At 33.0% G+C, this 21894-nt stretch overlaps 1 protein-coding gene across 1 annotated transcript in view; it reads right to left on the bottom strand.

Annotated features, from left to right (window-relative positions):
• ABCA13 (ATP binding cassette subfamily A member 13) overlaps positions 1-21894 on the bottom strand; it is a 493610-nt gene that overhangs the window by 219664 nt on the left and 252052 nt on the right. The window contains exons 36-39 of the mRNA XM_074199032.1: positions 17778-18027; positions 9570-9659; positions 5877-5946; positions 1724-1842 (exon numbers count right to left, since the gene is read on the bottom strand). Coding sequence (XP_074055133.1) covers positions 1724-1842; positions 5877-5946; positions 9570-9659; positions 17778-18027 — 529 coding nt within the window. The remainder of the gene's footprint in view (positions 1-1723; positions 1843-5876; positions 5947-9569; positions 9660-17777; positions 18028-21894) is intronic.

Raw genomic sequence — 21894 nt, 5'->3', positions numbered from 1 at the left:
AAAAATACTAACCTTAATTGACAGAATTGAAGGAGCTTATAAATTATAAATTTTTGGTATATCAGTCTAAACGAAAATATACATGTAAATGGAACTACAAATAGTGGGCATCTTCCAATTTTATTTAATTTTATGAGTATTTTGGGGCAAGTATTTATGTACCAAGCACTGTGCTAGGGGAAAAAAGACAAAAATAAAATTATTCACACTGAAAAATCTTTCATTCTACTGATAGAATAATCTATATATATCTCTATATAATATGAATATATTAAAATATACAAGTATATCATATATTTAATATATTCTATATAAATGCATATAAACATATAAAATATATGTGAATTAGACATATAAATATATAAAATATTATAAATCATAAATAAAAAATATGATGGTATAATACCAGTAATATAATGTTTTAGTTAGCATTTACATAGCACTTAAAGGTTTACGAAACACTCTACAAATATGATTATCATTTTATCTTCATAACAATCCTGTAAGGAAGGTGATATTGGCTGAGAATATATAGCTGAGAAAACTGAGGCAAATACCAGTTAAATCACTTAGCCAGGATCATGAAGCTAATAAGTGGCTGAGGCTGAATTTGAATTCAGGTTTTCTAAATCCAAGTCCAGTACTCTCTCCACTATGACATTTAACTGCCATTTGACTTTAGGGGAAAGAAAGTCATAATAACTAGGAGGGTCATGAAAGTCTTCCTTATAAGTTTCTTCATGTCTTCTACATAATAGTTAACAAATAATAGTCTGTGGAACTGAAATTGTTACCCTGAATCTCTACAAACAAACACAGAATTTTTAAAATTTACATTTTGTTGGACTAGGTCTATCCTTTTTAAAAAAAAGTCATGATCAGTATCATTCAAAAAATTATTTCTCCAAACAAAGGGTAGATGGCGTTACAAGAAAATAAAGAATATGGGGCAGCTAGATGGCCTGGTGGATAGAGCACTAGCCCTGGAGTCAGGAGTAGCTGAGTTCAAATCCAGCCTCAGACACTTAATAATTACCTAGCTGTGTGGCCTTGGGCAAGCCATTTAACCCCAGTGCCTTGGAAAAACAAAAAACAAACAGAAGAAAAGAAAATAAAGAATAGTCACAGAGTAATTTTCTACTTTTCCTGCCCCTATTCCTATTTCTTAAAAGATAGACTCTTCCAATAGGAGATGATGAATAAAAATATTAACGATGAACAACAAAAAAATTACCTGTGTCTAGGAAAAATCAGTAAAGGAGATTCCAAAATATGAGATACCACCTTTTCCGTTTTTCTCACTTAAGTGTGCTACCTTTGCTAGGAGCAATTCAGAACAAAGCAAAAGACTTTCACCTGAAGGCTGTACCCAAAGGGGGGGGGGCGGAATTATAGTGGGTGAAGCCTGACTAATTGATTAAATATTAATGATTCCTATAAAGTTACAGGAAATTTCAACATGCTTCATGAATCACATTATTTTATCAAGTTCTTATCACATATGAACTCTTACACATCAATAATATCTGTACCTCTTTTTTTAACATATAATATTGCTGGGTGGTATTAATAGATTCTCATATCAGCAGTGATGACAATAAGCAATAAGATACTACATTAGACTTCAAAATTTCTCAGGAATCGAGTTTATAATATAACCATTTGTGAAAAAGTTTGGATTCCCCAACAAACTCAAATTATTTATAAACTCTTTTAAAGTTACCGTGGTTTTTTGGAGGGCCACAATAAGTATTCTTCTACATCAAATGCTGTAAGATTAAGTAGAGTATGTCCCTTACTGTTCTTCAGGTAGGGAGCACTGGTGTTCTCTTTTGGACATTTCTGAAATGTAAGAAATAAATATGAACTCATTTTTCAAAACAGAAATCCTATTGATTAATCAATAGTTTAAGAAAATCACTCCTTAAATTTACTACTGTATTTATAGTCTAAATCTGACATTTGCTCTGTATCATTTTAAAATAAAGTATGAGGATTTTGCATTCTTCGGTAACTAAAATCTCTCTATGGATCCTTTGAATTTCAGAATTTTCTATTGCAATTTTACTAATTAGCTATTACACTTTTATGTATGTGAATTTGGAATTACTAGTAGAAACTGAAAAAAGTAAATGTTTTCACTGTCAAAATACTGACATTATTGAACCTGAAAGAAAAAACTCAAAATTCAAATAAATGAGCTTTTTTTCCAAAATATATAAAAGGATATGAGTGCAAAGAAAATGCATTTTAATTTTCTAATGGAAATAGGAATACTGACAATGAGACCTAGTATTAAATCTCAACTCTGATGATTGCTGTGTGGCATTTAATAAGTCATTTAACCTCTCTTGGCCTCAGTTTCCTCATCTGCAAAATATACTCATACAATTTTAGATCTATACTCCTAAGATCTTAAGCCACTTCACTAGTTCTGAGAACAGAAGTAATCACTTCAGAATATGAAATATGAATCAAATTTAATCAAAATCAAAATTTAACAGGCTCAAAGTATGATGCTTAAAAAGAACCAATATTGTATAATTGAATAGGCCCTAGATTTTGAGTGAGAGACCTTGAATTCAAATACTCAATTCTTCTATTTCTTAGTTGGATGATTATAAGCAAATCATTTAATCTCTCTCGCTCTCAATTTCTTCATCTTTAAAATGAGGGTGGTAGACAATATGACTCCCTAATGTCCCTTGTTTCTCTTAACCTAAGATCCAATAATTTTGTTGCTTCTTAATGAGAGATTTAACATATGATACTGCCTCTCAAGAGTTCTGGGGTTTTTCCCCCTACCCAAATTTCTTTGATTATATAAAGGCAGCTAGAGGACACAGAGTTAGTGTGCTAGTCCCAGAGTCAAGAAGACTCATTTTCCTGAGCTCAAATCTGGACTCAGACAAATACTAACTGTATGACACTGGATATCTCACTTAGCTTTGTTTGCCTCAGTTTCCTCATCTGAAGAAAATAGAAAACCACTCTAATGTTTTTGCCAAGAAAACCTCAAAGAGAGCCAAAAGGAGTCTTGAACTGAATAATAACATCAATTTTTTCTACATCTAACTAAATGTACAGAACCTAGTTTTTGCCTTTGATAATATTCAAACAAAAATTGGATTCCTTAACTCTAAGACTTACAAGTGACCATGAAAAGTTTGAATTATGGAAGTTGTAAAAGGGAACTAAATTACAGACACTTGCCAGAAAGTTTAGAAAAAAGAGCCGTAGGCTGAAAGTCTAGAGATTTTCATCATATTTCAGACTCTGTGACATTGGATAAGTTATATGACTTCTCATATATTCATCTGAAGAGAAAGGACATTTGATGTGTGTCAAAGAATCACTGTTTCTTTGGAGAACATCAGAGTTTACCTTATTATTCAATGCATACCTAAACTGAAATGCCATCCAAACTATCCCTGACAAGAGGACATCTTCTAACATTCAAGGTTCTCTACAATCTTAAAGATGAAATAGCTATAAGATATAACTAGTTTCATTTCATCCCTATGAAAATGTGCATTTTGGCTGAATTGTATCGTTAAACATTTCTAATTCTATCATTCCCATGCTTCATAAGAATCATAGCTTATACTGTCCTCCAGATTTGGAATGATCTAACCCTCTTTTTGCCATCCTCCGTCTTCTCTCTTTTTTTCATTTCTTTCTTTGGTCTCTTTCCCTTTCTTTCAAGGACTATCTCAAATTCCACCTCTTCCATGAAGACTAATTTTGTTTCTCCCAGCTCCAACCAAAGTCTCCCTGTTTCAATTATCTATAATCTTAAAAACAAACAGAAAAAACAGAAAAAAAAAGAAATAATTTCTTCTTGGCTCTTTTCACATTCCAGTGGATTATATAGTGGTTTACCTATATAAAAGATGAGATTTGTAAATTGTACAGTCTTTAGATAGTAAACTTCCTGAGAGACAATAGAAAATCATTTGTTTCATTTTTGTATCTGAAATATCGACCACTATACTCAATACACTATACTCAACAATTGTTTGTTCAACTGAACAGAAAAGCTAGGTGGCACAGAAGATAAAGAGTAAAGTCTGAAAGACCTGAGTTCAAATCTAACCTAGACACTGCTTGTGTGACACTGGAAACGTCAGTCTGTTTATCTATAAAATGAACTAGAAAAGGCAAAGGCAAACCATTCCAAGTATCTTTGGCAAGAAAACCTCAAATGGGGGTCACAAAGAATAAGATATAACTGAAAAATAACTTAAACATTCAATTGAATAGTTGAATTTTTGTCTTCTTCCTAAGATTTCAGGGAGGAAACCAGCATTTCCTCTGGGTGTAGAGAGGGAATTTTGTTGCATTTCTTCTTGGGAAGAAAGCAGAAATGGTGGTGACATGTTACACTAGGAGTCTTATTTTGTATAGCCTTCTAGGAGACCAAAGAGAAGGAGGCAACTGCCGGACACCTAAAGTGCCTGATGTATTTTACAATTTAGTCCAGGACTAACCCAATGCCCAGAAAAAAAAGTAAGAAAGAGTTTTTCTCTCTCCTAAAGTGCAGAACTCCCAGTTCCCAAAATTTAAATTATCATTAGTACAAAATTTATTTTTTTTATTTTTATATCTTCCTATAAGGATTTTATGAAAGAATCTGATCAGCCAATCAGTATTTATGACACCTTCTCATTGGGGAACACATTCTATATTCCAATTCATTTCAAACAACAAGAATTTATTAACTATCTACTATGTATAAAGCCCCAAGTTAGTTGCTAGGGATACAAAAACAAAAATGACAATGTGTCTCTTTTCTAGGAGGTAAAGTCTAAGGAGAAGCAATAATTACACAGAAAAGCATGTGAAACTAGATGGCACAATAGATAGCACACTAGCCCTGGAGTCAGGAGGACCTGAGTTCAAATTCAGGCTCAGACTCTTACTAATTACCTAGCTGTGTGACTTTGGGCAAGTCACTTAACCCCATTTGTCTTGCAAAAGAAATAAAAAATACAAAAAAGAGAAAAAAGAGAAAAAGAAAAGTATGTGCAGCATATATAGAGTAAATGCTAAAAACAAACAAGTCTTTGTAAATTGAGTAATAGAAAGTAATAGAAAAAACTCTAATATTTGTTAGTGGTGGTAATATGTTTAATTTCTTATTCCTACGGCAAATAAAATTTCCAACAATAGATTTGGAAATGTCTAGTCATAGAAGTTAGAAATCTTCTTCTTCAAAATGCAAAGCACTTTCTTACTAAATGAAGATTCCTAATTATCATTGTGCTAAATTTTTCATTATTTTTCACTTATGTTTGACTCTGAAACCTCAAAGTTTTCTAGTCAAAGATACTGGCCTGGTTTTCCATATCTTTCTCCAGCTCATTTTACAAATGAAGAAACTGAGGCAAACAAGATTAACTTGACCAAGGTCACACAGTAAATAAGTATCTGCGGCCAGATTTGAACTCAGGAAAATGAGTCTACCTGACTTCAGGGGCAGTATCCTATTCATTGAATCACCTAGCTGTCTGTTGGATTAAATAATGGGAACAATTTTAGACCACATTCATTATATATGGAGGAGAGAGAGAGAGAAAGAGAAACAAACAAAAGAATAGAGAAAGAAAGAAAGGAAGGAAGGAAGGAAGGAAGGAAGGAAGGAAGGAAGGAAGGAAGGAAGGAAGGAAGGAAGGAAGGAGAGACCAAAAGAGCAAGAAAGAGAGAAAGAAAGAAGGATGGAAAGGGAAAAGAGGAGAGGAGAAGAGAGGAGAGAAAATAGTCTCCAAATAAGCAAAAAGATAGACAAATATTGAGTTAACAATTGAAACGAGACCCCAACATTTAAAGGAGTAAATACTTCTCCATGCCAGCGTTTTAATCTTTAAGAGACCTACCAAGCAGCCACATGAATCCGAGAATTCTCTGAGTGGAAACGGATCACTTCTCCAACATGAAAAGTTTTTTCTAATGAAGCAAAGAAAATCAGAATGATATACAAATGTTATAGGTGAGTTATCTTTCATAAACAGAGCACCACATGATTAGAACACTTTTTACAAGGTAATGGTCTCCTACTGGTTAGGAGGCAAAGTTATGACATTTATTTTCTCAGCTTGAGCTGTTGATCTGGTGACAATATTTTATTACAATGACAATATCTCCATTATAGCGAATAATGTTCATTTTGTTCCTTAGACCTAATACAGTGTTAAGTCACCCCAGGGTTTCCATTAGATGGCTATTGGGGCTGCTGTGAGCCACAAGGCATAAGGACAGGTACCTTCAGATATATTAAGAAAACACCAAAAGTCCATTAACAAACACCCTGTGTTGCCTATTCCAATTCATGGTTCGACAATATAATTTAATCATCATTAAAAAAAACCTTAAGGAGAATGGATTCTGAGGGAAAGTTTATGCACACATCTTATTAGAAAAATAGCTTAAAGAAAAAAATAAGAAAGAAAAATTTTAAATGCAATGTATTATGCCAAATGACACTCAAAATATTTTTCTTCAATTCAAGAAATACTTATTAAAAATATTTTAGATTCAAAGCACTCTACTAGCTGCTAGATGTTAAGAAAATAGAGAAATAAATAAGAGATCATTTCTGCCCTATACATGCTTGCTGTCTTAGTAAGGAACATAAGACATACACAAAAAACCCTATAAAGCTTAGAATCACACCAAGATTTTCAGGAAACTCTTTAAATAAATACATATATATTTATATATAAATATATAAATACATATAATGAATTTGAATGGAACTACTAACTACTACAGTTTCCCTGGTATGGGAGAAAATTCATCTGATCCTTCCATTCCAGCAACCATCTCTTTATTTTTTTTCTTCAAGAGATAACCTCTAATTTTTCCACCTCCACATTATTTAGTTTCCTCCCTTTTTTTGCTTGATATTTTCAGAGTCTACCCAAAAAGGGTGAGAGTGAGAATATGTTGGTACTTATCTACAATCAGTCACAGTAATCTATAATCAGTTACATTGATTAGTCATTGAGATTTTCATTACTAGAATCATCTTGACTCTAGTATTTACAAACTCCATGACCTTTTACAAATTACATAACCTTTTAGACCCTAAATTTCCTCTTTTACAGAAAGGGAATAACACTTGCAGAAGCTACTTTCAAAGGTTTTTCAAAGAACACTTTGTCAAACTTGGAATGTCATACTAATGTTACTTATAATTTATTGTTCAATCATTTCAGTCATATGCAACTCTTCCTGCCTCCATTTGGGATTTTTGAGTGATTTTCCATTTTCCACTATCATTCATCTATCCATTTCCACAAGTGAGCAGAGGCAAAATTCTTTATAATCTAAATTTTGTAATAGCTAACATTTCTGTACCATTTTAAGGTTTGCAAAGTCCTTTGTAATTATTACCTCATTTTGTATTCACAACAACCCTAGGAAATAAATGTTGCTGTTGTTATCATTTTACAGATGGGGAAATCAAGGCAGATAGCAGTTAAGTAACTTGTTCAAAATTATACACCTAGTAAGTGTTTGAGATTAAATTTGAACTCAGTTCTTTCTGAGATCTATACATTGTCCATATGGAGAGAGAGAGGGAGGGAGGGAGACAGAGAGATACAGAAACACAGAGACAGAAACAGAAACAGAGGCAGTGACAGAGAGGGAAGTAAGCATCTGACCAAAGATAGAAAATTAGTAGCATCCCTTTTCACCAGATTCAGCATAAAGCAGTATTAAATTTGACTTTGATTTGACCAATTATTGTCTTCATATTTAAAGTACATTTTGAACAGAAATTTAATAGAAATAGTGGTGTCTATTCTTTCAAAAAGGAAATCAAGATATAATTAGAAATTATGAAGGAGAAACATTTTTTAATTCTCAAAAAGTGATTAGAAAAGAAAAATGTGCTTTGTGGGAAAATATACAAACATACATGGTTTGAACATTCTGAATATAAACTGATGAGTGATTTCAGAACTCAGGCTGTGGGTAAAGCATCCTTTAAGGACAATGAAAAACAGGATTGGGGAGGCTCTAATAAATCTAATTTCCACTTTTCTATAAATGGGAAATCCTAGGGAGTTTTCTCAAAAGTATTCTAGAATCTTAAAATCTCTCACAACCCAACTTTTAAAGTCAAAGAGATAGATTAAAATTGTCCAATATTATTTATGCTCTGTAAAACATCCAGACCCAAATGAGGGGATGAAAATAATTCTTTTTTTTTTAATTTTGAGTAGGCTTCTTTATCCAGATATGGTCAATTCTTTGTGAAGATTCTTTAAAAATTTTCATCCTGCACCATCATACTTGAATGTGTAAACCCATATTTTAGGACAGATCTACAAGCAATAGAATTATTGAAATTTTTTCTCACCCCTCATCTATCTAGTGAAGTGAGAAAAGAAAAAGAATCAGTTGTGATGATGGACAGTCTTCTGGTATCAAAGTCCTTGGTGCTATGTGATTTTTTTTAACAGAAAAACAATTCCAAAAGTAAAATACTATTTATTATATAGAAACACATGCCCTGACTGACAATGAGGGTTAGTGTCTCCAGTAAGGAATGACAATTCATAAATCAATTAACTGAATTTTGTTGTAAGCTTTGATTGACAAGTTAATTATTTGTTCCATTAAAAGTTTCTTACTACCCACTTCCCCCACTCTTTGGTTATATCCATAAGTAAACAGCATTATGTTTGACTTTCTACATTTTGCATCTATTTATACCAGCAAGTTAGATTCAGTAAATACTCTAACACTAAAGATGCTACTTAAATCCTCAAATATAAATAAAGTAATATTACTGATGGAATGTTAACTGATATGTCAAGAATTACATGATTCAATATATTATATATCAAATTGCATTCTTTATGGGATTTTAAAGCTTATTATGTCAAAATATTTTCAATTAACTATAAAATTTAGCACTTCAAAATTGTGTGTGCATGGAACAGTGTTTTACTTATTCTGATAGATTGCAAATTCTCAGTAACACTTGTATAGCTTTGTGTTTATAGGGGAGCTATAAGTATCTATGTTGTACTGAGAAAAAAGTAACAAATCTCTAATATAAAGAAAAACATCCCTTGTAGAGCTCTGAAATGGAAGGTAACTATTTTATTGCAATTTTAAGCACTAAAAATATTTCTAAAATTATATAAGGAAAAATGAAAATGCTAAAGGCCTCAAAAGTCTTTTTTCTAGGCCTTTCACTAAGTCTAGACTCAATCTTATTTTTATATGCCAGTATTCTCTAAAATTGCGCTCATTTTTAATGTTTAATGACCATTTCAACATTTTTAGCCCTTAGCACTTTTGAAGAAATTAGATGTTAATATTTTTATTAATTAATCAGTATATTAGCATATATTGTGCATTTCCCCCAAAAAATGAAAATAGTTATTATGTTGTTTGTTTTCAGTTCATAACCCATGGTAATAACCATTAATCCAAGTCAGGAATAATTTAGCTATTTTTAATAATTTCCATTTCAATGACCACAATTCACAGTACAGAATAGCAAATATTGTCTGGAAAAGAAGCAATAATGGTTTTCTGTTCATACTTACAGATCAGGCTTAAAATTTGAACACAATGGATCCTGGACACTGAAGCTTCTCAGAAGGACACTAGGGAGACTTGTATCCTCACTTTCAGTACTATATGGGAAAATAATGAAACAGAAGGTCTGTTAGAATGAGCTTTTTGATCTTAGGCACACCAACCAATTGAGCTATACATAATTACTTATTTCCCTACTATTCTATACTCAACAAAAGGACAGATAAAGTCTGCCAGTTACTGCATTAGAAGTAGTTTAGATTATTGTTGCTACAGAAATTGTGTCAGAGAATGAGACTCTTTTAGCCCAATAAGTTCTGTGTTTCAAATACATTATGGGAATCAAGACCTTATTCCCCAACTTATTTTCTGAACAAATTTTTGTTTATATATATAATACAAACATAAACTTCAATTTAGTCATTTCTCAAGTTATTAGAAAGTCCAAACCTATGGAAGTGTGAATTAATTTACTCTATTCTCAAAGTCTGAGATTATAAGGAAAAAAACTTTGTTAGCAGAAAGTAGATAATATATATAGCCTTCGATAAGTCTAAGTGATTTTTTAGTCCTATTAGCATAGGAATTCCCTAATGTAGACACTCCCTCTGCCAATGTAGACCTGCCAAGTACTCATCTGGAACATATCGTCTTAGAAAGATGTCTGTGACCTTAATAAGTTAAATGGTCACCCAAGCTAATATATGTCAGAGACAGGACCAAAATCTAAGACTTCATGACTCCACAGAAAACCCTCTATTCTCTTTGTCATGGTGTTTCTTATGAGTAATTTAAACAATTTTAATGTTGGTATTATAATATTAATAGAGTATACTTCATATTACTTGAACAACCCTAGTTTTGAAAGTCTACTGTTAATAGAAAAATATATGAAAGGAAAATAAAATATTTTACATTCTAGGAAATAGATATTGAACAACTATTTTCTAAACTCTAACTGAATATTATCATCCTCCGTGCGAAAGAAATTATTAGTTAGAGAAATTCTTCCTGTATTACATAAAAATTCAAAGAATTTTAAAGAATTTAAGATTTTCTGGTAGCACAGCTATTATAGATTCCTAGAAGATATGGCCTGTCATATACAAGGCAATATATTGAAATTTGCAGAAAATATCTTTCCTGATAACTGTGCAATATTACTTCTGAGGAAAGTCTTAAACTTTATAATAAACCAGGAGGCATTTTTCTAAGTGAAGAGAAATATTTTCTGCTAAATGTTGTTTATGCAAAAAGGAGAAGGTGTTTATTTATGGCATCCATCTTTTGGGGAATGTTCTGTAGCTGATTTCTAAGAGTCATGAATCCAAGAGAAAATTTCAAAGAGGATTGAAGTATTTTCAAAAGACATGTTGATCCATCTAAAATAACTAAAAATAACTATAAGAAAATCAAAAATTTTTATCTCTTACATTTTTTTCAAAATTCTAGACTCTAATATTGCAAAGTTCTCATTAAAGGGAGATATGTTCCTCTTGAAATCCAATTCACCAAATTAAAATATAGTGTGTGGGGTTTGAGGAGGGAAATGAAGTGTCAGAAGACATAATAATCTGAAGAGTGCCCTTAACTAGCCCTAAATGAACCTAAAACTTTTAAAACATTCATCTTAGTTTCTTTTTATTATATTTTTATTTAAGGCAATGGGGTTAAGTGACTTGTACAAGGTCACACAGCCAGGCAATTATTAAGTGTCTGAGATTGTATTTGAGCTCAGGTCCTCCTGACTCCAGGGCCTGTGCTCTATCCACTGTGCCACCTACCTGCTCCATTCACCTCAGTTTCTAAGGAAATCTATAGAAATGATTTCTATTCAATTAAATAATTGTCTAGTGCCTTCTTGTGCAGAGATCTATTGCAAGTCTTAGGAGGTTAAAATTGGGGCCTATGTCCTCATGGAGGTTCCATTTTGGTACTGTGGAAAACAGACACAAATAGTCACTATTATACATGATTAGTACAATAAGGGGATACAACATGAAGTTCCATGTATGGTTCCCAAGCTACAAGTTTTTATGAACTAGGGGATTCAGAAATAGTTTCCTTGGGAAGATATCACTTTAGTTGCACTTTAAAACATGGGTAATGCGTACAATTGAGTTTTTGAAGCTTCTAACTCTCAAAGGGAAAATTTCAATAAGAGACACTGAATTTTGACTTAAGTGTAGTCTATATTACCTACAGATATCAAACTGCTTTGAACCAAGTAATTGAAAATATGCAGGGGTGGCTAGGTTGCGCAGTGGATGGAGCACTGGTCTTGGAGTCAGGAGTTCAAATCCGACCTCAGACACTTAATAATTACCTAGCTGTGTGGCCTTGGGCAAGCTACTTAACATCCACTGCCTTGCAAAAAGAAAGAACATATGCAAAGAAAAAATAACTAGAGTCCAGTTTATAAGATATCAAAAGGTCTCAGTCAATGAGGGAGTTTGATAATTAAACTTCTTGCCTTGTATATTATTTTAGCACAGAAAAGTGCCCTCCATGAATTCTCTTATTCAAACATATCCTTTAAGGACTACCTCAAGGGCTAGACAAAAGTTTTTCCCTTTTTTCTGAGGTTTTTCTTCCCTTTCCACTCCTCATTCACCGAAGAAAATTTGTCTTCTTTTTTCGTCTGCTTAAACTTAAAATTATATTTGCAATTATATAATTCTGAGTGTTTTATACACACACATATATGTATATATATATATAATTTTATCTTCACAACACTTAAAGGTAAGAACTATTCCTCTCTCCATTTGACAGATAAGGAAACTGAATCAGAGGTTAAGGAATTGGTCAAGGGTCATAGAGCTCATATTTTTGAAGTTGGATTTGAACTAATGTTTTCCTGATTCTAAGACTAGGGCTCTATGTAGGAGCAGCAAAGGCACTGAAGTAGTAAGTATTATATGGAATAACTATTACTGGTAAATTTCAGAAATATAAGACAATTTATTCACATTTTTCCAATCACACACACACACACACACACACACACACACACACACACACACAAACAAACAAACATATCATGTCTACCATAACGATTTATATGGACTCATGTAACTAGGAACAAGCACAGATGACAACCGAAACTAGTTGTGCTAATGCACAACTCCCTCTCCTGGGTCCCAGCCTTCACCCCTCCAGGGTCTTGGACAATGCAATATGATGATAGATTATATCAAAATGATATAGTGGTTACCAGAAGAACCTAAAGATCAAGTCAACATCAGGAGGCAAAGATTGATTTGCTCCACACCAGTTATAAACCATATCATATATACATGAGCAATTGAAGATAAGAGCTGACTTCCAAGAGCAATTATTAAATTTTCAGTATATACATTTATACCTTAAAATTTGAAAATGTCAAAAATTAGGGTTCAATTTAATGTTTTATTGATTTTCTAGATTTAGAAAATTAATATTAATATTAATTAATACAGACTAAACTTAATAGCTTGTTGCAAGCACAGATTTTTTCCCCCAGAAACCTGGTTGTAAACAGTAACTGGCACACCCCTACTGGGGAAATAACTCTTACTAATTGGGTTTCAGTTAATCCATCTGAAAAATGGGAGGAATAAAGTCCATAATTTCTATACACACTCCAAACTCTGAATCCAATGTTTCTGAAACACTTCATGAATCACACTGAAATTAACAATGTGAATAATTTAAATGCTAAAGTTACTTTGGTTATATTTAATGAGAAATGTCCTTTCCCATCCCAGAATTAGGGAGATGTACTGCTCCCAGCAACCACCCTTTGTTTGCAATAGTCTAATTAAAGGCTCTAGGTATTGAAATGCTGAATTTGATATCCTAGAAATTGCATAATAATTTTAGAGTTAGGGACAGCTAGGTGGCACAGGGGACAGAACACTGGCCCTAGAGTCAGCAGGACTTGAGTTCAAATTTGACCTCAGACACTTAATTGCCTAGCTGTGTGACCTTGGGCAAGTCACTTAACCCCATTGCTTTAATAAAAAAAATTTTTAAATAAAATAAAATAATTTTAGAGCTATAGAAGATGTTTTAGATCATCTAGTACTAACATAAAGAAACTTGTGTATAAAGAAGATAAGCAACTTACATATTTGTTGCCTAATAAATGTTTGTTGATTAGCTGACATAGATATAAGTAAACTAGAAGTGATAAAGATTATAAAGAGTTTTTCAAAAATCTTAGCAGAATTTTAAGTGTCAATAGTTTGAAAAATCTATATTTCATTCGTTTTATGCCTAGAATCTGCCAGATTTCATTCAAATCTGTCTAATATGATTCTATGAGTATCAGATTCATTGGACTATTTGAAAATTCCTTGGAAAAATCAGGCCTATTTCTTTTTTCTCTGTTGTCATAAAAGGTTATAGGCTAATAGATACTCTCTTATTTTATATGCATATATTTATATTCTCTTAATAAAGTGATGAGAGAAGACTCAAAAATTAGTGATAGGGGCTGAGAATTAATATTGACAAAAACAGGCAGGTTTGTTGACTATCTTACATAATTTAATATTTTGTTTTAATAATTAGCGGTAGTGAAATGTGCATCTAGTAGAGTGTGGTAAAAGGAAACGTGCATCTAGTAGGGTGTGATAAAAGTAAAATAATAATTATATATAAATTAATAATTTTTGTAATAATTACTTATATTATATATAATTATATATATATATATAAAAACTCACAACTAGCAATGACAAAGCTGAGATTCAAATATAAGTTTCCTGATTCTGAATATAGAGTATTTGTATTAAAAGCAGCTACATTTCCAATATAAGATACTGGATAGGGAAATAAGACAGACAGACAAAGAAAGGAAGGCAGATTGATAGATGAGAGAGAGAGAGAGAGAAAGACAGAGACAGAGACAGAGAAAGACAGAGACAGAGAGACAAAGACAGTCAGAGAGAGACAGACAGAGAGACAGAGACAGAGGCTCAGAGAGACAGAGAGAGAGAGATAAGTGATAGGTAGATGGATAGATAGATTAAGCAAGAAAAAGAGAGAGAGCAAGACTGAGAGAGATAGAGACAGACAGAGATAGATGATAGGTAGATGGATGGATAGATTAAGAGAGAAAGTGAGAGAGCAGACAGAGACAGAGATAGATGATAGGTAGATGGATGGATAGATTAAGAGAGAAAGTGAGAGAGAGACAGAGAGACAGAGAGAGGCTGAAAGAGAGAGAAATAGGTGATAGGTAAATGGATGGATAGATTAAGAGAGAAAGAAGGAAACGGGGAGGGGCTGAAAGACTGAGCGTGACAGAGAGAGACAGAGACAGAGAGAGAGAGAGAGATATGATGATGATGATGATGATGATGATGATGATGATGATGGAGAACATTCAACTTATAACTATGAGCTTTTTCCATTTTAATTATATTTTGAAATGTGGATTGTATGTAGTGTATATTGAATGTGAAATGTGGATTTATAACTATGCTAGGAGCCAAAAAAGGTTGTATATGAGGTACTAGTGAGAAGATATGTCTTATTCAATGTAAGCTTTAGTTTCTCATTGAGGAAGAAGTTAGAACCAATTAGCAAGATTGTATGTCAATAAATCCTAATTGGAAAAGGATCCTGATAAGACACACAGAGTGATCAGAAACTTTCCTAGCTGTAACACATCTCTAATATGAATAATCTCCTAACACAATGAGATTGGAGGGAGATAGAAGAGACTAAGTATTTATACAGTGTCTACTATGTGAAAGAGACTGATCTTCATAACACAATACTGTAAGGTAGAGGCTATTATTCCCATTTTACAATTTAGGAAACTAGGGCAAATAGAGATTAAGTGATTAAGGGCCACACAGATTTAGTACATTTCTGAGGTCAGATTTGAATTCAGTTCTTCCTGACTACAGCTCTGTGGTACTAACCAATGTACTATGTAACTGCTCTGAATAGGGGAAAGTAAAATGCTAAACTAAATAGGGGGAGTACTAAGAAGACAATACCACTTTCTCTGTATTTAGAAAATAATAATTTATGAGGCAGATGAAAATTTGAAGCAAATCTTAGCTTTTGAAAACAATGCTCAGGAACATTGGGACCAAAAGATGAAGAACTAGGTTTATAATAAGAAAAAAAGCAGAATTATATTAAAAAGCAACTATTTAGAGTTTGTTTTAAAAACTTACATGTACAAAAATATTCATAGCAGTTTTATTTGTAGTGGCAAAAAAATTGGAAATTGAGGAGATACCCATCAATTGAGAAATGGTTGAACAAATTGTGGTATATGAATGTGATGGAATAGTATTGTTCTGTTAAAAATCATTAGTGGCCAGACTTCAGAAAAGCCTGAAAAGACATGTATGCACTGATAAGTGAAGTGAGTGAAACCAGAAGAATGTTGTACAAATTAACATCAACTGTGATAGACTTGCTTTTCTCAGAAGTACAGTGAGAAAAAGACAAGTCCAAAGGACTTATGATGAAGCATGCCCTACTCATGCAAAGAAGAAACTAGTCTGAAAGGAGATCAAAGCATGCTATTTTCCATTTTTTAAATTTGTTTTATGCTATGTTTTTTCCTCTCTCATGTTTTTCCCTTTAGCTCTGATTCTTCTTTCACAGCATGACTAATGTCTCACATAGTTATACCTATATAATATATATCAGATTATTCACTGTCAAAGTGAGGGGGCAATGAAGGGAGGGAGGAGAAAAATAGGGAATTCAAAAATCCTACCAAAATTGAATGTTGAAAACTATCTTTGCATGTAGTTGGAAAAATAGACAAATATTTTCTTAAAAGTTTAAGTTTAGGGGGCAGATAGGTGGCACAGTGGATAGCGTACTGACCTTGGAGTCAAGAGGACCTGAGTTCAAATGCACCCTCAGATACTTTCTAGTTACCTAACTGGGTGACCTTGGGCAAGCCACTTAACCCCATTGCCTTGAAAAAAAAAATGTTAAGTTTCAGGAAGTTTGTAGTCAAATGTATAAATATGCTTTTATTCTGTTTATTCTATCTCTAAAATGTATGTTTCCTTTATAATGTTATACAAGTATTTGTAAAGATTATTTAATAGTTATTTGAATATTTCAACTAACAAAATTCTAGGTGGTTGAATATTTAATATTTGTGGAAGTATCTAATGATTACTTTTAATATTTCAAGTAACCATGATTCCATGAGTATCGACTTCATTAATGAAGATTCTACCTACTACTCTGCATACTCTCCAATATTATCAATAATGTTCAAGTGCTTCTAGATAGCTAAGTGGTGTATTGGATCGAATAGTAGACAGAATCAGGAAGAGGTGAGTTCAAATACTGCCTCAGACCACTCACTAGCTGCATGACTGTGTGTTTAACTTCTTGGCCTCAGTTTTCTCAACAATAAAATGTGGGAAATTATAAAGAATAACCTTCAGTATGGTGAGGACCAAATGACATAATATAAGAAGGATTTTGTAAATCTTAGAGAGTTACAAAAATGTTACTTTGTTAGTTTTGTGGTCCAAAATACTCTAATTCAGCACATAGTAGTGATCTCCCTGATGCTAAGGTTTTTACAACCTGAATAGACTGGTCTTTCGATTAGAGAAATATATCCTGAACTGTGCTAAAGATTTTCTTCAGACCTTCCAAAAATTATGCAACTCAAACATATCTTTGGAGAACCTTAAGACACCTCCATGCAATGATGAATTATAAGCATAGGATATTACCGGAGAATCTAATTAATAAAATAATAAAGAATACTTCATAGAAAAAGAAAAAATGCCTAGATTATATTCTATATATGTTTTCAATATCCATTTCTAACTTGGTCAATTGACTTATGGATTAACTCTACCAATTACTTTGCAGCAGCACAAATCAAAAGTATAGCATGTAGAAGAAAATAAACATCTCCTAGAAAAGGAATTTTTAACCTTTTTCTGTATTATGGATGCTTTTAAATGTGTATTCATAAATACATCAAATAAAATACTTAAGATTACAAAGAAATCAAAATTATAGTAAAATATAGTTATCAAAACAGAAAAAAAAAACTTTGAGATCATGGACCTCAATTTAAAAACTCCAGCAAAGGGTAAAATTTACAAATTTGATGATATAATATCATAGCACACATCATATATACATTTCAAAATGTTTTCAAAAGGATAGAGCTATTCAATCCTATAATTTCCCAGCATGAAGACTAATATGATTCTCACCTAAAAAAATATGTTTCTTCACTGTCATAATGCCCTGGTGTCAATTTGAGTGAAGGATATTCAATAACTAAAGGCTTCACCATGAACAAGCCCATTGCTAAAGCCACAAAGAGAACAGGCAGCACCAGATCTGACAGTGTGCCTTTCCATCCCCTCCTGGTGTGATGAAATTTCTTCAGGAGTAGAGCAGCCATCTGTGTGAGAAGCAGCTTGCCTCCTTGATTCGGCTTTATCCTCCCATGAGAGTTACCTGCAAGAAGTACAAGAAAAATTCAGGATGTAACTACAAATGGAAACAAAACTACTCCCTAATGCTTTGATTATTCCTTTGGTTTAGTCATAACAATCCCACTGTGGTAAGATCAGATGAACAAAATGGTAAAAAAAAAAAAAATATGCAGCAGTATTTCAAAAAAGAAGTAAATACTTCATCCAGGAAGAAAATAAGTAGTCTCTGAGGGGTACCTACTCATTGACAGCGTGATACTTAAGTCTTTGACTCATCCATAGGTTAAAGTACGAAGTTAAATATAAAGAAAAGAAGGAGGAAAGGAATAGAAAATGTTTGTCTTAGATTCCATATTTAACCCTTCTTAGGTTTGTCCAACCAATTACTAAAGGGAAGACAGAACCAAGGGAGATATAGAATCAACTTGAGGTAAAACAACTATTGATAGAGGGATGGCATCTTTTATTTTATAACTATGTGAACTCCTGGATAAGATAACTACCTCTCCCAATCTATTTTTGCAGGTTCTCTTCCACTTATGGCCTTAGAGAATTGACTATAGGCATGTAACACTGCCACCTGCAACATTCCTAAGTGTGCCAAGAAGCAGATTAAAATGTAATTGGAAAATTAGCAAAATAGCTATTAAAGCATCTTAAAGATATCAATTACAACTCCCTTCAGTGGACCATCATAGAGTTTGTTTCTTTTTTTTAGGTTTTAGGCAAACGGGGTTAAGTGGCTTGCCCAAGGCCACACAGCTAGGTGTCTGAGACCGGATTTGAACTCAGGTACTCCTGACTCCAGGGCCGGTGCTTTATCCATTACGCCACCTAGCCGCCCCTATCATAGAGTTTAAAAATCACTGAGATTCTTTATCCAAAGAAAAGATGACTGTATTATTGTTGTTATTATTATTATTATTATTATCCCTGAATTATGATATATTTTAAAAGGAGAATAGAGATCACCAGTTTACTTGAAATTCACTTGGTAGGCATATCTAAAAACACAAAGTGAAACAGAATTTAATCCAATTCAAGCAAAAATAAATCACTTGAAATTCCCAACTTCTCCATTTGAAAAACTTAGATAATTATCTCAATTGTTTTATTATGGAAAATCATCTCTATCATAGCATACAACCCATGACATGATTCTGCAGATAAAGATACATACATACATACATACATACATAGAGATTATAGATGTACCACTTATTCATATGATCATAAGTCAATTTAGTCCAACTTTCACAGATGAAGATACTGAGGCATAGGATTGATAAGCAGTTTGCTCAAAGTAATAGATAAAAAGAATCAAAGCAAGAGCCTGGGACCTGACTTCAGAGTCTCCATTCTTTTAGTGACAACCTACTGGTTCTAGTATAAAAGACAGAAGAAGATAGGAGACACAGTGGATAGAGCACAGCTCTAGGGTCAGGAGGATCTGAAGTCAAATATTGCCTTAGACTCTTAATAATTACCTAGCCATGTGACCTTGGGCAAGTCACTTAAGCCCACTGCCTTGCAAAAAAAAATAGTAACCTTCATACCATCTCTTCCTCCTAGAAATCTGACAGCTAAATAAAATTTTTCTCCTAACTTCAGTTTGTCAAGAATTCCCATCTCATCAATCCAGAAATAAGGTCAGGAAGGCAACCTTAGAGCCTCTTGGTCCAAGAAATGTCAATCATGGAGAATGAAATCAAAGACCAAATGGTAGAGATTCTCAGACACCTATAGAAATCTTAAACACACTATTCAAGAGAATGAACTCATTACCTTTCGTCCCAAACCTTCCACTCTTCCTAATTTCCCTATTACTATTCAAAGAATACCATCTACTCAGTAACCCAGGCTCCAATCCTTGGTTTCATCATCCATTCTTCACTTTCTGTCATATTCAATCTGCTGTAAAGCCCTGTAGATTCCTGCAACACACCCCCTCTTTTCTCGGATATGCCCTCATTACCTCATACCTGGACCACAGCAGTAGCATTCTGATTGGTCTCTCTGCCTAACATGTCTCCCTATACCAATTATCAAACTGATATTCCTAAAGTGCAGATCTGACCATAAACCCCATTATTCAATAAATGCCAATGACTCCCTATTCTCTCCAAGATCAAAATACTATTTGCTTCTTAAAGGTCTCAATAACCTTTCTAAAAAACCTTTCCAGTCTTCGTTCAATTTATTTCCTTTTACATTTCATGCAATCCAGTGACACTGGTCTCTTTGCTATTTCTCACGTCAGACACTCTATCTCTCAACTATTTACATTTTCATTGGTTATTTCTTGAATGCCTCAAGTCTCAGTTAAAATCCCAACTTCAGTAAGAACCTTACCCAGCTGTCCTGAATTCTTTAACTTTCCCTCTGAAATTACTTCCATTTTACCCTTTTTGAATTTTAACTGTACATAAATATTTGCATGAAGTCTCTCTTATTAGCATGTGAGCTCCTTGAGATCAGAAATTTTTTGTTTCTGCCATTCTTCTTATCACCAACACAGCATACCCAGAACATAATAACTGGTAACACAGTGGATATAATGTTGGACCTGGAGTAAGAAAGATTCATTCTTCCTGAGTTCAATCTGGCTTCAGACATTTATTAATTGTGTTAATCTGGGCAAATCATTTAACTCTAGCTGTTTTCTGTCAAATAAGCCAGAGAATGAAGTGACAAAGCACTGCTGTAGTTTGTCAAGAAACCCCAAATGGGGTCAAACATAATGTTCAACATAATGGAAAATAACTGAACAACAAAGCCATAATATTATTATTAATAATGATAATAATAATCACAAATAATAAAATTATTTTACTCCCTTCAGAAAGAGTAGAATTCCTTTAAAAAAAATCGGTAGCTATCTCCTCCATTTCAGTTCTTCTCTTATTTCTAAGCCCAGTCCAAGGACTATATCTTAGATTTGACCTTGATGCTCACACTTCATCACACCACCAGCATGTTCTCCTCTGCCAAGGAAAGGCATATAACCAAAATCCTAAACAATGGCCTTATTAGTCCTTTAAATTAATCAGGATAATCTGGTTTTCCTGTTCATTCTTCTACACATATTCAAGGACACTAACAAGAGGACTTATAATTCTTAAGTAACTCCTTAACATAAAATTTAGGCTGTTTCCTTGAGACAACATGATGGTCAGGGTAAATTGGGAATTATAATTATGGATATGACTGCAGTCTATGAGTATAATTATGAACATAAGTCAAATAAGACAACTTTTAACAATTACTTCAGTGCTTTAATTTTACAAACTAAATTATTCATGGGGACATTTCTGTGAATTCTACACATAAAAATTTAATAGAGGGCTGATTCATTATCATAAACTCTGCTAGCCTTTTCCTACTTACATGTATGACCAGTTAATATATTTAGGAGGCAAATTATATTCTTCTTCCCCCAAATATGACACTCAGATTTTCCTAGAGAATATTTCAAAGAAACTCAGGCTGACATCTGCTAAAACTGATGATAAACATTAATCTCTATACAGTTAAAATCAGCATGAAACTTAAGGGAAAAAAAAAGAATGATCCCTACACAACCAAGCAGTTCTCATCCCTTATAGCCTTGGACCCTTCCCTTCTCTTCCATAATCCACTATTACAAACACAAGGTATAAATATCTACACAAGGTAGATATTTATACAATCAACAAAGACTAAATAAATAAATATTATAAATAACAACAAGAATAGTAAGAATTTATATAGTTCCAGTGTATGCTTTATAAATATTGCCTCATTTGCCACTGGGGGGTTAAAAGCTATTATTTTGTTTTATGGTTGATGAAACTAGGGCAGATAGAGGTTAAGCAACTTGCCCAAGGTCCCAAAGTTCCTAGGTCTTTGA

Source organism: Macrotis lagotis, chromosome 8, assembly GCF_037893015.1.
Source record: "Macrotis lagotis isolate mMagLag1 chromosome 8, bilby.v1.9.chrom.fasta, whole genome shotgun sequence".
Taxonomy (NCBI): Eukaryota; Metazoa; Chordata; class Mammalia; order Peramelemorphia; family Peramelidae; genus Macrotis; species Macrotis lagotis.
Note: the sequence above shows the minus strand (reverse complement) of the source record. Positions and strands in the feature narration are given on the sequence as shown.